This window comes from Pavona decussata, unplaced genomic scaffold (genome assembly GCF_977016875.1).
Source record: "Pavona decussata unplaced genomic scaffold, jaPavDecu1.1 SCAFFOLD_51, whole genome shotgun sequence".
Classification (NCBI taxonomy): domain Eukaryota; kingdom Metazoa; phylum Cnidaria; class Anthozoa; order Scleractinia; family Agariciidae; genus Pavona; species Pavona decussata.
In genome coordinates, this window is record NW_028145473.1 from 1,757,501 (window position 1) to 1,770,303 (window position 12,803).

Genomic DNA, 12,803 nt, shown 5'->3' on the forward strand with positions numbered 1-12,803 from the left:
AAGTAAGTAAGTTTAAGTTTATTAAAACTCTCTGGCAGTTGAAAAGAACTGAATTAGTCAGTCGTCAGTCAATCAATCAATGAGTTACTTTGTCAAATAGTTTATCAAAAGCAAAGAGGATAAATGCAGCACTTACCAAATGGACAAACGGCACAAGGAACACAATCATAAAAGTACAATTAGCCACGACCCATATGCAGTAACCTCTGTTCTTAAAAATACTCAAGTCAAATGTCATATCACGTGGTCGCTGATTCTCCTCTGTTACTATGGTTACAGGTCTAAAAGTCAAGGCGCTTAAAAGCATCAATGTCTGCAGACCAGCAAGTATCCGGAACATGGTCGATATACCAAACTTTGAGGACATGATCTCTATAATAGGACCATAAACCAGGGCCCCTGACGCGGCCCCTGCCAGAGCTATCCCGGATGCAAAGGTTAGGCGCCTTCTGAAGTAAGTGGTCAGCATCACAAGCGAGGGGAATAAGCCGAGACTTGCTCCTAGTCCCCAAATAATCCCATAAGTCACGTACAAAGGTTTAAGTGATGTTACAAAGGAGCTGGCGAGGAGGCCTGAGGCGGAGACAAATGAACCAGCGATCACCACTATTCTGCTTCCGTAACGATCTGCGAGGGAAGTGCCAAGAGCAGCGAACAGATACATCATACTTGAGGCTAGGGAAGTAACCCAAGCTGAAAACATGAAAATAAACAAGTAATAATCAAAGATTCGGGAGTGCGTTCGATTACACTAGGCCCTCTCGCCTTCGCCAAGTTGGTGATGATGTCACCCGCCCCTGCAAAATCTGCGGGGAATTCCACATACGCGTCCCAAGATCCATTAATTCAATCAACGTTGTCTCATACAGTCTCAACTCCAATATGTATTAGGAGTGTGTTCTTTCTTCGTCGAACGCGATAAATGAATGAATAGACGAATGACAAACGAACGAACGGACGGACGACGGACGAATGAGCGAACGAACGGATGAATGAATGAATGACGCGTTTAGCAGAGGATGATCCCTCCGCAATAGGGGACACATTTCAGAATTCCGTTTATTACTCAACTAAGAAAACCCAAATAACCTACACGATCACACATTCAGATAACAGGTATTCAATGAAAAACTTGGAAAGAACGACAGTTCAAAGACAACGAACTAAGACTGACTGGAGTTTTCACGTTGATACAAGCCAAGCTCAGCAAGAATTGCCAAGCATGTCTATCTCGAGAGCCATCGTTAAAAGAACAAAAAATAAACCTTGGGGCATAAGATTAATATGACATTCACAAGTTCTTATGTGAGGCATCTAAAATAACTCGACTCATCTAAATTACTACATAATGAAATTCCACTTCATAGCACTATCAATTAAGTGGCTATGGGATAACTACGTAAAAACTATGTTAAAAATAGGAAAACGTGCGAGAGATGGTAACGCAACCGAACCAAATTAAATACCTGTGTCTCCTCTTGGTGTTGAAAACTCGTTCATTATCGCATCATACACCACCCCTGCTGCATTCTGTTGTCCAGCGGTCAAGAAATTCACTATAGAAACGCCTAAACAGACACACCATCTCCACCTTCCCTCGGGAGGGTAATTGACCTCACTCCGCTCTCCCAGTTGTGATGTAAGTTGGGTTTCCTCGATAGCGCATGCACTTGTCCTTGAAGCCTCGGATGTTTCTTTGAGATCGTCTGTCGTCATTGGCACTTGTCTTATGTCCGAAGCTCTCGATTGTCCTTGATATCCAGTAATTATATAACTTATTTAAGGGCCAGGACTGATGTGGAGTGTCTGATTTCCTATTTCTGTAATTTCCTTATTTTCCGCTCCAGTTGCTTAATTTGGATGACCTGTAGATGTAAATGCAAAGTATTCGATAATATTGTTCGGTGAAGGGGTGGGATGGGGGTAAGAGGTTTGGGTGTACAGTAGAACCCTGCGTTACAACCACCACCTCGTTATTACGACCATTAATTTTTTTATGCCCCGAACGAACTGAAATTCCAGTCATTTCCTTAGTTTTACAACCTCGTTAATAGAACCACCCCTTTATTACGACCACATTTTCTCGGCCCAAATGTGGTCGTATTAACGGCGTTCCACTGTAGTCAGTGGTTACGGATATTGGTTGGAGATATCTGTTGATAACTACTGGGAAAATATTTGATGTTTACATTTCTTTGCATAGTTTCTTCAGCTGAAGACGTTACCAGCAGCTAAAGAAACTAAGGGAGGCAAAATATGCAGCAAATATTTTAATGTCAGCCAAGTAACCGAAGAGATCCGCAGAGAATTCCAGATAGACCAAGAATGCGAATAAACGGTTTTGTTAAGCAAACCAATTCTAAAAGTCTTTATTTTAAGATTAGTAGGTGATATCTGCTAGCTTTATTTGAAGACTTCGGACGCCTTGGATAATCACGGCTTGAAAGCTTATCGTTTTTCGTTCCCAGTTGTCACTCGCGTTAATGCGATAACATGTCATAATTTGTGTACCTGATATCAAGTTGAAATCAGCTGTATTAAGCGATGCCGACCAATCACTGACACTCTCGGTAAATTTGACAACAAATAAAGTGAACACTGTCGATGTATACTGTCATAAAATTCTCCGAAATTGCTTTTTACAGAAATTATTTTGACGTGCTTGAAATTTGGTATAATTAGTACTTTGATTCAAGTATAGTGTTAAATCATTGCATTAACACCTTTAACTATTTAATTAAAACATTCTTCGTTTTCACCAAATTCGACTTTTTCTTTTACAGTTTTTTATTCTGCACATTTTTCGTTCTGCATATTTTACCTAGTATGCCATTTGATGTTTTTTAATTTGTGTTAGTTATTTTAATCTTTTAGTGTGAAATACCTGTAAACTAGCTGGTGAGCCTAGCTTGCTGGTCTCACAAAAGCTAAGCGTATTTTCACAATAAACTGCTATCAACTGCACACTGAAAAAGAACCTTTCTATGAAGAAACGTAATCACATTCATCAACAGTCTTCGTGCAGTGTGTCATCTACATGAAGTAATGTCAATCAAGTTTTATTTTCCCCTGTTGATAATGAATTTAGCTGCATTTCTCGTCTAAAATTAACATCCCTTAAACTGTATTATCAATTAGTGATGTCCGGTACGAAAGCTCACTTCGAACAAACAATCCACCGAGAACATTTCAGTTTGGGCGTTTTCGCAGAGGTAAGTCAGAGAATAGTTAAATGCGTTTGGCAAGAGAGGATATTTGGCAGCTGGTATATATAATTTCGCTAAAAAAAAACAAGAACTAACAAATACAGAGGTTTGCCAGTGCTTCTCGAAAATTACGCCAATAAAAACACTATTTTACAATTGTTTATCAGCGTTTTGCCGGGTACAATAGAATAATCCGAGGTTTTCGTTACGAACAATGCAGTTGCACTTCAATTGATTTATCGGAATTAGTGATCAAAACTAGCCGGAGAAGAATCTACAGAATGCGTAAACATTTTGTTGCTTACCAAGGTCTGTTAAGCGTTTTCAGTAACGGCCTAAAATTCAGCTTAATCTAAACTTTTCAGAACCTTCAAAACAGATGAATCACTAATTTATCTGTTGGTCCTGAATAGCCGTGTACGTCAGCTATATAAAAAATGATTAAACTTCCTTGTTTCGCGCCTAAAAAGGAATGAAAAACCTTGACATGTAGGAGTGCAAAATGCTGAAAGCGTATTTATATTTAGTTTAGGCAACTTTACACTCAATCTAAAAGGTGAAAATAAAACTCCTTCAATGAAAAAAAACAAACAGTAGAATACGATTAGTATAGGTAATCACATGAGGCCAAGTACTATTAAGGATTAATTGCACGAGAGTTTTCAAAATTTTCCAAAATTGCCCGAGTCGCGAAGCGACGAGGGCAATTTGGAAAATTTGGAAAACTCAAGTGCAATTAATCCTTAATAGTACGAGGTCTCATGGGATTACTTGTTTATCAATAAAGGGCAAAATTTATACGAAGGAAAATCACGCGCGCAGTCTATTTTTATCTGGGAAGCCTGTTTAGCGCTACGGCAAATCATCAATCAAATTGAACTGACCAATCGATTCAATGAAATTTTATTCTCCAAAACTGTGTCGTGATACACTGCCAAAAGTCTAGAAAACAAAGCTCATTTCAACAGAGCGTTTCTGCCAACAGAAAAACAACAAAGTGGTTTTAACTGAACAAAACACAGTTTAATCTGAGTCTGAATCCTGGAGCATGATTCTCTTGTAAGACCGCTTGCTCTGGCTAAGACTGGATTGCAAAGAATGGTTTCCTGCGACGTTGAGCGTTACATTGCAATGGCTGAAATTGTAGACATGGCTGGAAGCTGACCTGGACTGAGTTTGAACTGATGACAATGGATGGAGAACTTGTCTTGAAGTGGAAGCAGGCTTGGCATTGTCGATGATGTTGGACATGATTTTCTGCTCATTTTTTCCTTTAAATTCCCCCTCCCCCATTCAACACTCTCGCCCTATCTTTTGCACGTGGTCTAGGACGGTAGCCGAAAGGGATCGGCGTGGAGAGAGTACAGACTGTGCAAACGTATTCCATGAAAATAGTACGTTACAGAAATCGATACCAGTACCGATACCAGGATCGATCGGACAACAAAGATGTGAACCAACAACAAACCCAGTCCACGGTTCGATTCAAACCCAACAAAATTTCGTTGTTAAACGGTGTTAGATCATATTTTTTGTCCAGATCATTGTTGGGTTGGGTCAAGAGTCCATTGGGCTCTTGGTTTGGTACTGTGGTGCTGATGCTTTGAATTGCAGCTGTAACTTTATGTGGACTACCCGTTTGTTAATGTACAGTTGTGATCCGAGTATAAAATCTTTGTTTTTTCTTTCGTTTGTAAGGATCAAGTTTGGTCAGCCACTTTAGAGAAGAGGCAACCATGTGAGTAAGATTAATGCAGCATTCATCCAATTGTAATGGGCTCGGCTTGAGTGCAAATATGTAAAGAGAGTTGATTCAGACGTGAAAAAGCTGAGCTTCACTTTTTAGAATCGTATCCATCATTATCTCTGTCTCTCTTTACTAATGTCCATATTGTGAAATCAACAAGTTGTGGTATTAATGGTATAACATTCCGTGACTACACAACAATGTCTGTGTGTGTGTGTCTCTTACTTTGTTCATTAACGATCTTTTTTTGGATCTTTTTGTTCTTGCTGTTTTATAATTCGTTCCTTTACCAATCTGTCCGGGCTCAGTCATTCAGTCAGTTATTCAAAATGAACAATTCTCATTCAATACCATCAAACATCTTGTTATTGCAGTACGGTCAGGTAAACGTAAATATTGTCCCCCGCTTGCCGGAATACCCTGTATGGAGCAGTGCGACCCATCACAGCCAGTTGGTCAGGATGGTTGTCCGCCAGAACTGAAATGCTGCTTAAACGGTTGTGGCCACGTGTGCGTGAGTCCAGGTAACATCTTATCCACAATCTTTACTGACATCATTGTTTACATTTTGCCTCATTAGCATATACTGTATCAAGTTTTCTATGAACAAATGAACAAGCTAGTCGGTGTAAACATTGATGCGCTTTTGTATTTTCAATTTGATTTTGGCTTATTGAAAATAGGGGTAGCCGGAGTCCACTGAAGTTGACTTTACTTTATAATTAGGGATTAATTAGGGTTAATTAATTATAATTTTATTATAACAGAAGCAGAGTCACTGACTGTCGAAAGCCATTTTATGATCCTTTTATAGTTCTACTTTTTAATCTTGCATATATATCTTTTTATTTCTTGTTTCTTGTTTCTATAATTTAGGTTTTTATTTGTTCTTGTAATTTTTTAGAGGACCCTTCTGCAACCACTTTCGTGATGTTGGTTTCCTCATTAAAGATTACCCTCAATTATATTTTGGTGTTAGCGTTCTATATTAACTATAATGATAGGTATCAATAATTAATGAACTGTTGTAAATATACCTTAGTAGTTTTAGTATTTCAAATGTTAATTTTTCACTTAATTTACTTAAGATTCTTCAGATAGACTGCACTAATGACTTGTTCGTTTCTTTTCCTTTCTTAGTTCCTAGATTGTTGTAGATTGTTGTCAAGGTTGCTCATAAGCTACATTATCTTAAAAATGCCTGTTTGCCCATAGTATGCATGTAAGCACAAGGATTAATAAGCAAATAGTTAAAAAAAACAATGAGCAAATAAATGGCAGCACATAATTACGTGTTTGTTTTAGATGTTGTCTACTCTAATATATATATTTAGCCAAGCCTAAAAGCGGAGCTCCACAATAGAAGTCTGCTTATTGTATGAACGTAATAACCTTATGAGTTCCTCATCAATTCTGCAGTTATATAGTACATTTTTAATGCATATGCAGCTAACTGCTCATCAACAATAACAATGTAAAACAGGGGGCAAAATTACTGAATGCTGATTTGTTGTAACAGAGGGCAGTTTTTCGTAATTTTCCTTTCACCGAGGACAAAATTACTTACTCCTGATTGGTCGAGCGGCGAAAATACTCGCTCCTGATTGGCTGAGCACGACAGTTATACATTTTGTTGGTTTCTGCATTTTGTGTCCGAAAAAACAAGTTCTTTGAGGTTCTTGCGAAGTTCGACTCTTTAAGCCGGGTTCTTTGTACCAGAAATACATGGAAATCAAGTGCTACAGCTAGGAGGGAAATTCCCAAAGGTTAATTTTGGCGTCTCTCACAAGAAACAGCAAAATATTATTTGTGTCAAAAGCTAAAGACTTGGATCGGATTGATTTTCTTTTGTGTGGTTGAGAAACTGAAATCAGTCATGGCGTCCAAGTGCTTTCAACGAACGATAACCGAGCATGAAAGTGTCCTTTTGATGGGAGGAAGGAGCAGGAAGAAATTACTCCGCAAGTTCCTTGTTTGGATCCCGGCATCGTTTGCTATTTTAGTATCGATCTATGTTCTTGTGGTTTCCAAGCGGTAGGAAGCTTCACAGCGCAGGTGAACAATTAATTGATGCCTAACATTTGATTTATCGTTGTTAGTTTGCTCCTGAATTAAACTTGTATTCTCTTTTAATTACATGTGTTTAATGGGAACTGTTTTCGTCGGTTTTGTTTGTTTTGTACGCTACGAAAAAATTAAATAATTTGTTCATTGGTTTGCTTGCGCCTTCGATGAGTGTTTTACTGAATGTTTTACGAAGTTCCTTGATAGTTTTCGCAAAATTTTGCCCTCTGTGTTATCAAGGCGGAATTTAAACGGCTCAAAATGATATTTTCTGTTTTTATTATTGTTTTTAGTTTTTAACATGATCGAGGCAAAACGGTTTGTGAACAGCCAACGCGCGCTACCGGCGCTGTCACTGTCTAGTAAATTTTGCTTATTGGAGAAAATGGATACACTAACCAAAAAACAGACTTCAAATATATCTTTGAGTAATAAATGAAAAAAGCACTGTGATAATTCATAGCAATAAGTACAGAAATAAACTAAACAACGATCTTTGAAAAACTCACAAAAAACAAGCGAATGAATGTTTTGCGTAAACTTTGTTTTGATGAAAATGGAATCACACTTTAATTTTACATTCGCTTTTAACGTTCTTTGAAAAGACTTTCGGTGAAAATTACTCACACATCTTAATCTTTGCGGTTATATCCTACTGTTTTAAGTATTTTTGTTTGTTCTCTGTCAAGATTGTCAGAAATATATGCGAGAAAAACTTGTCAGTAGTTTATGCCAACGATATAATGTTGGGCGACGTTTGTTTGACTGACTATTTTAGCTCAGAATCAAATTTTTTTAAATGAAGCAAAATGGAATGAGATTAGAAAATAAAACTGCAAGGAAAATAACGAACATGGACCGACAAATGAGCTCAAAAGGCTGCTCTGAGGTTAAACAAGTTGCAGTGTCAACACTACAAGAAAAAAATATCTTGCAAAAACAGCAAAGTTTTGTCAACAAAATCACATGAATAAACTCGCCTCTTTGGAGAATAACCAGTCCTTTTATTCGATTGCTGATTTTTTCGTTCGTTTACAACGTTGAGTTTCACTTCAAGAGGAAAAATACATCGAATCTTCATTTCATTTCATCGCGCCGGATTAGACACTGATTAGAGTAAAATAATTTATCTTCAAGATTCGGCCGCTGTTTATGAACTGCCGCCTCTAAGAGCTGCTAAAAGAATCGATTTGTTTCTCCCGCCGCGATCCGCCTTGCACTTTCTCCCGCTGTGTGACGGCAAAATTGGACGAGATCAGAAAATAAAACTCCAAGGAAAATAATCAACATGGACCGAAAAAATGAGCTCAAAATACTGTTCTGAAGTTAGCAGTATTAGCTAAACGGCGTGTCAAAACTGCAAGAAAACAATATCTTGCAAACCAGCAAACTAGCAAAGTTTTGTCAACAAAATTGCATGAATGTACTCGCCTCTTCTGAGAATAACCAGTCCCTTTATTCCATTGCTGATTTTTCCGTTCGTTTTACAACGTTAAGTGAGCGAAACGTTTCACTTCAAGAGGAAAAATCCAACGTTTCGTGGCGCAGGATCAGAGTAAAATGATTTCACTTCCAGATTCTGATAATGTGCCAGTCGATTTGTTTCTCCTGCCGCTAGTTGCCTTGCTCTTTCTCCTGCTGATGGTCACATACAAAAATTGACTTTGTATCTTGTCGTCTTCAAAATTATTGTTTTTGTTTTGTTTTTTTCTCAAACGCAGTTGGCGATGCAACTTCCCGCCAAACAAACGCGGCCGGCAGCGCAGTTGGCCATGCATTTTCCCGCCGAAAAACAACCTGGGTTAAGGCATATACGCTCATTTATGTAAGCCAATGTGAAATGAGACACTCAAACCCTGTGCCGTTTTTTCGGCACCCTTTCCTGTTCTTTCTCTCTTTGTTCGTCACTCATGTTTCGCCTGTTTGCTACCGCTCTCAATCGCTCTCTTTGACGTGGAACTTCGCTTCTTCGTCGCCTGTCTTCTCGATCTCTTTCTATCTCTCTTTCTTTGCTTTACATGTTTGTAGACTTATTCATAAATTGAGTTTGTGTTTTGTCGTACACGTCGTCTTCAAAATTATTATTTTTTTTCTCAAACGCAGTTGGCGATGCAATTTCTTGCCAAACAAACGCGGCCGGCAGCGCAGTTGGCCATGCATTTTCCCGCCGAAAAAAACCTGATTTGCAGCACAAGGTTTGAGTGTCTCATTTCAGATTGCTTACATGGATGAGCGTACGTACGTACGTACGTACGTTGTACGGTCGGTCGGACGGAAGTGACGTCATAACCAAACCAAAATTTATCGCACTGATGGGTTTACCAAAATCTCTTAGCTATGGGGCTCCGCTCGCGCGCGCCTTGCGGCGCGCGCGGGAGCTCCGCTATCATCAACAAGATCACAGCAGATTTTTAATAATCTGGTTGGGTGGGCTAGGCAAATGAAAAGTCAGTCGTTGAGGCAGAATTTTAAAGCATACTGTTATCACGAACTTGTGTGAGAGTGGAGGAGAGTTGGGTACGCCCTTTGTCCTGGCCTCCCACGCAGACGTTCTCAGGGGTTCATCACGCGTTCCTGGGGCAGGAACGCGTGACGATCCCCAAAGAACGCCTGCGTGGGAGGCTACCTTTGTCCGAGAACTCGGTGGTTAATCAGGGCCGTGCCCAGGATTTTTTGTCTGAGGGGGCAAACAGGGGTCTCCTGTATACAGACAGGGTTTATAGTTGGACGTATTTGTTCTCACCCCTACACAGAAAGTTGCCTCTAAGACCTTTTAAGAAAACAAAACACACTGATGCTTTTTGTCTTAAATTGTCATGATTTATTATGGCATAAACACCTTGTTTAGCTTAAAATTGACCTCGAGGTCTCTGCTACACAATGATGATTTATATGCCATCTTAAATTCAATCTATAAGTACTGTGAACTGAAGTTTAACACTAATTGTATGGAAGGTTTTAAAAATGCGTTGAAAGCCTTCATCAGTTTCAACAGATACAGCGGTATTGAAGGAACTGGAGCTAAAATTCCAGGTTTCGGTATTATAATATCAAGTCTCAGAAACGAGCCTACAGTGTATAAGACTCTTTTAGATTCTTCTCCAATTTGACTTCATGTCATAGTTCTCTGTTGGAGTGGGAGTGCAGCCCATTCCGCGATGAATTAACAGCATGCAAGGCCTCTTAATCGATCTTCTGTCATTGATGACCGCGAGTCCATAGATCGAGTTCACAAGAAAACTCATAATGGCGTTTGCTACATATAAGCTACAATATAAGCTACAATATATGGCTCAGCAAACTCAAATACTATGCTAGTAAATAAACTTCAGTTTTCCTGGCATGAATGTACGCTCATGATACAAATCTTACTTTTTCTGCTCCCGATCATGACGAACTGTTTTCAAACATTGGCATGGCTGGATGCTAATCATCTAAGCCTTAATGTCGTTAAGACCCAATGTGTGTTTATTGGGACACGACATAAAATTTCACCGTTTCCTGATCAATCTCAAAATAGTCTTCACGGATATCAAATCGAAGGGTTGTGACTCTTGAATGACTTGAAGTCCATCTAGATGTTTCGGGCGAGTTGCCGCGAGTTATGGGCGAGTCGAGTCATGCGTGACGCAGTCTCCCGTCACGCTGTGTTTGTCTCGCTCTTCGCGGCTCGAGCGATTTATGAGCGTGTTGCGCGGGCTCGACGATTTAAACAGAACGAACAAAAGCCAAGGCTTTATTCAGGGCAAAACGGAATAGCAGACAATTTTACAACCAGGAGGCTGTTTATACAACTCATGCTGCAGTTATGTTAATCTTTCACGAAAGGAAGTCAAAGTACAGTAAACGTGGCACATGCATTTGGTAAAATAGCCGTATAAAACAAACAAATATTGAACAAATATATACGGGACTTAATCACATTGAAGCCGAACTCCAGTTATGGTTTGAGATCCAATGATAACTATACGCTCAAACCACTGGCAGTTAAAACGCTGCCCACCCTCGGGGACCGAGCCTTCGCTACTGCGGCTCCTCGATTGTGGAATGGACTACCTCTAGAACTCAGGAAGGAACACAGTCTTAACATTTTTAAACGGAAACCTAAGACTCTCCTTTTTAAAACAGCATATCTCGATTAGTCCTTTAGAATAACTTTTATACGATTTTTAATTTTTAACAGAATTAGTTAGCATGATGTTTATGATCTAATTTTTATGCTTTTACAGTTTACTTTTTAACACTATATATATTGTTTAATTAATACCATTTGTAAAGCGCATTTGAAAACTTCAGTTGAATTTGCGCTTAAGAAATGATTATTATTATTATTATTATTATTATTATTATTATTATTATTATTATTATTATTATTATTATTATTATTATAAAATCGTACAAGAACCTCCATTCCTTCCCGGTATTAATAAATATATATGGCAAGATTTTTATAACCAGCGTTACTGAACTGATCAGAGTCAAATGTTTGACGCTCCTGTTATTTCATGTCAAAGAGCAAATGTTTCTGAACTCACCTTACATCGAGGCGAGTTCCAATGACGCGTTTTGTCGATTTTCCTTCATTCGGGAATTTAAATACTGTTTGCCCTCAAACTCCTTATTTCTTGTGTTTCAAAGATACGCTTGCTGAAGAGATAAATGAAGAGATGCGACAAACATTACGAAATATGGGATTACTTAAATCATGGCGTTATAGATATAGGCGTTAACTTACATAATTTTACTTGCACCTTTTATTATTACTGTTATTTGTACACCAAACCTGATATCCTGATTAATTTAGCTTAAAAATGTAATTTGAATCAAAGGGGGACTACTTTGTAAAAGCCCGTAAGGGTTTCTTTAGTCTTCCTCCCGACTTCAATGTAAATTGCACTATGTACTTCTTATGTTACTTATAATTATGGGAAATAAACATTCATTCATTCATTCATTGCTTAGTCACGGTGGAGTTGCGACATATCTTGTAACGTATAAAATTGGATTGGACTGGACTGTACTGGACTGGACTGGATTTGTAAGACGCGGATTTGCCGAAACCTGGATTTGTAGAACGATGATTTATAAAACAAGGATTGGTAAAACATAGATTTGTAAAACGTAGTTTTGTAAAACATGGACTGGTAAGAATAAAGAAGAGCAAAACACAAACAAAACAAAGACAATTTTATTTCTTTGATTATTATTACTCACATTTTACTTTAACTGTTCCTTTACGCCCAGTTTTACTCATGGATTTTATTTTTTACTTTCCTCCATTTGCTCTTTAATTCACACTTTTTTCCATTGATATGAAATCAGAAAGGGGCTCTCCTATTTTAGCCTTGGTTTCAGACGAAATTTACCGCCGGTTAATTTTCGGTCTGCAACGCAGGCTAGCTTTCTTGGAACATTGTACTTTTCGGCCTACAAATGATGCAGTAAATGATATTGAGTAAGGAACACGATTGAAAAAAATGTAAAGTATTAAGGTCACGGTACAAACGAAACGAGAGACTGGATGAAAAGGTGAATTATGTATACAAAATTAATCTATTTACGGCTCGAATAACTTTATAATGGGTGAAAAAGGACATTGAAAGTAAAATGTGAGTAATGATAATCAAACAAAATAAAATTGTTTTGGTTTTGTTTTTCTTTTGCTTGTCTTTTTTCTTTCCATTTCATATTTTACAAATCCAGTCCAGTCCGGTCCAGCTCAATCTATATTTTACGGTATGCAACAAACACACGGATGGGAGTGACCTTGGGCTTTTCAGCTGACT

General features: G+C 38.4%; 1 protein-coding gene across 1 annotated transcript in view; it reads right to left on the reverse strand.

Moving 5' to 3' along the window:
- Positions 1–11,683, reverse strand: part of LOC146481027 (monocarboxylate transporter 10-like) — a 13,225-nt gene extending 1,542 nt beyond the window's left edge. The window contains exons 1-3 of the mRNA XM_085108573.1: positions 11,553–11,683; positions 1,467–1,865; positions 137–693 (exon numbers count right to left, since the gene is read on the reverse strand). Of these exons, the coding sequence (XP_084964699.1) occupies positions 137–693; positions 1,467–1,716 (807 nt within the window). The 5' untranslated portion in view covers positions 1,717–1,865; positions 11,553–11,683. The remainder of the gene's footprint in view (positions 1–136; positions 694–1,466; positions 1,866–11,552) is intronic.
- Positions 11,684–12,803: the final 1,120 nt, after the last annotated feature.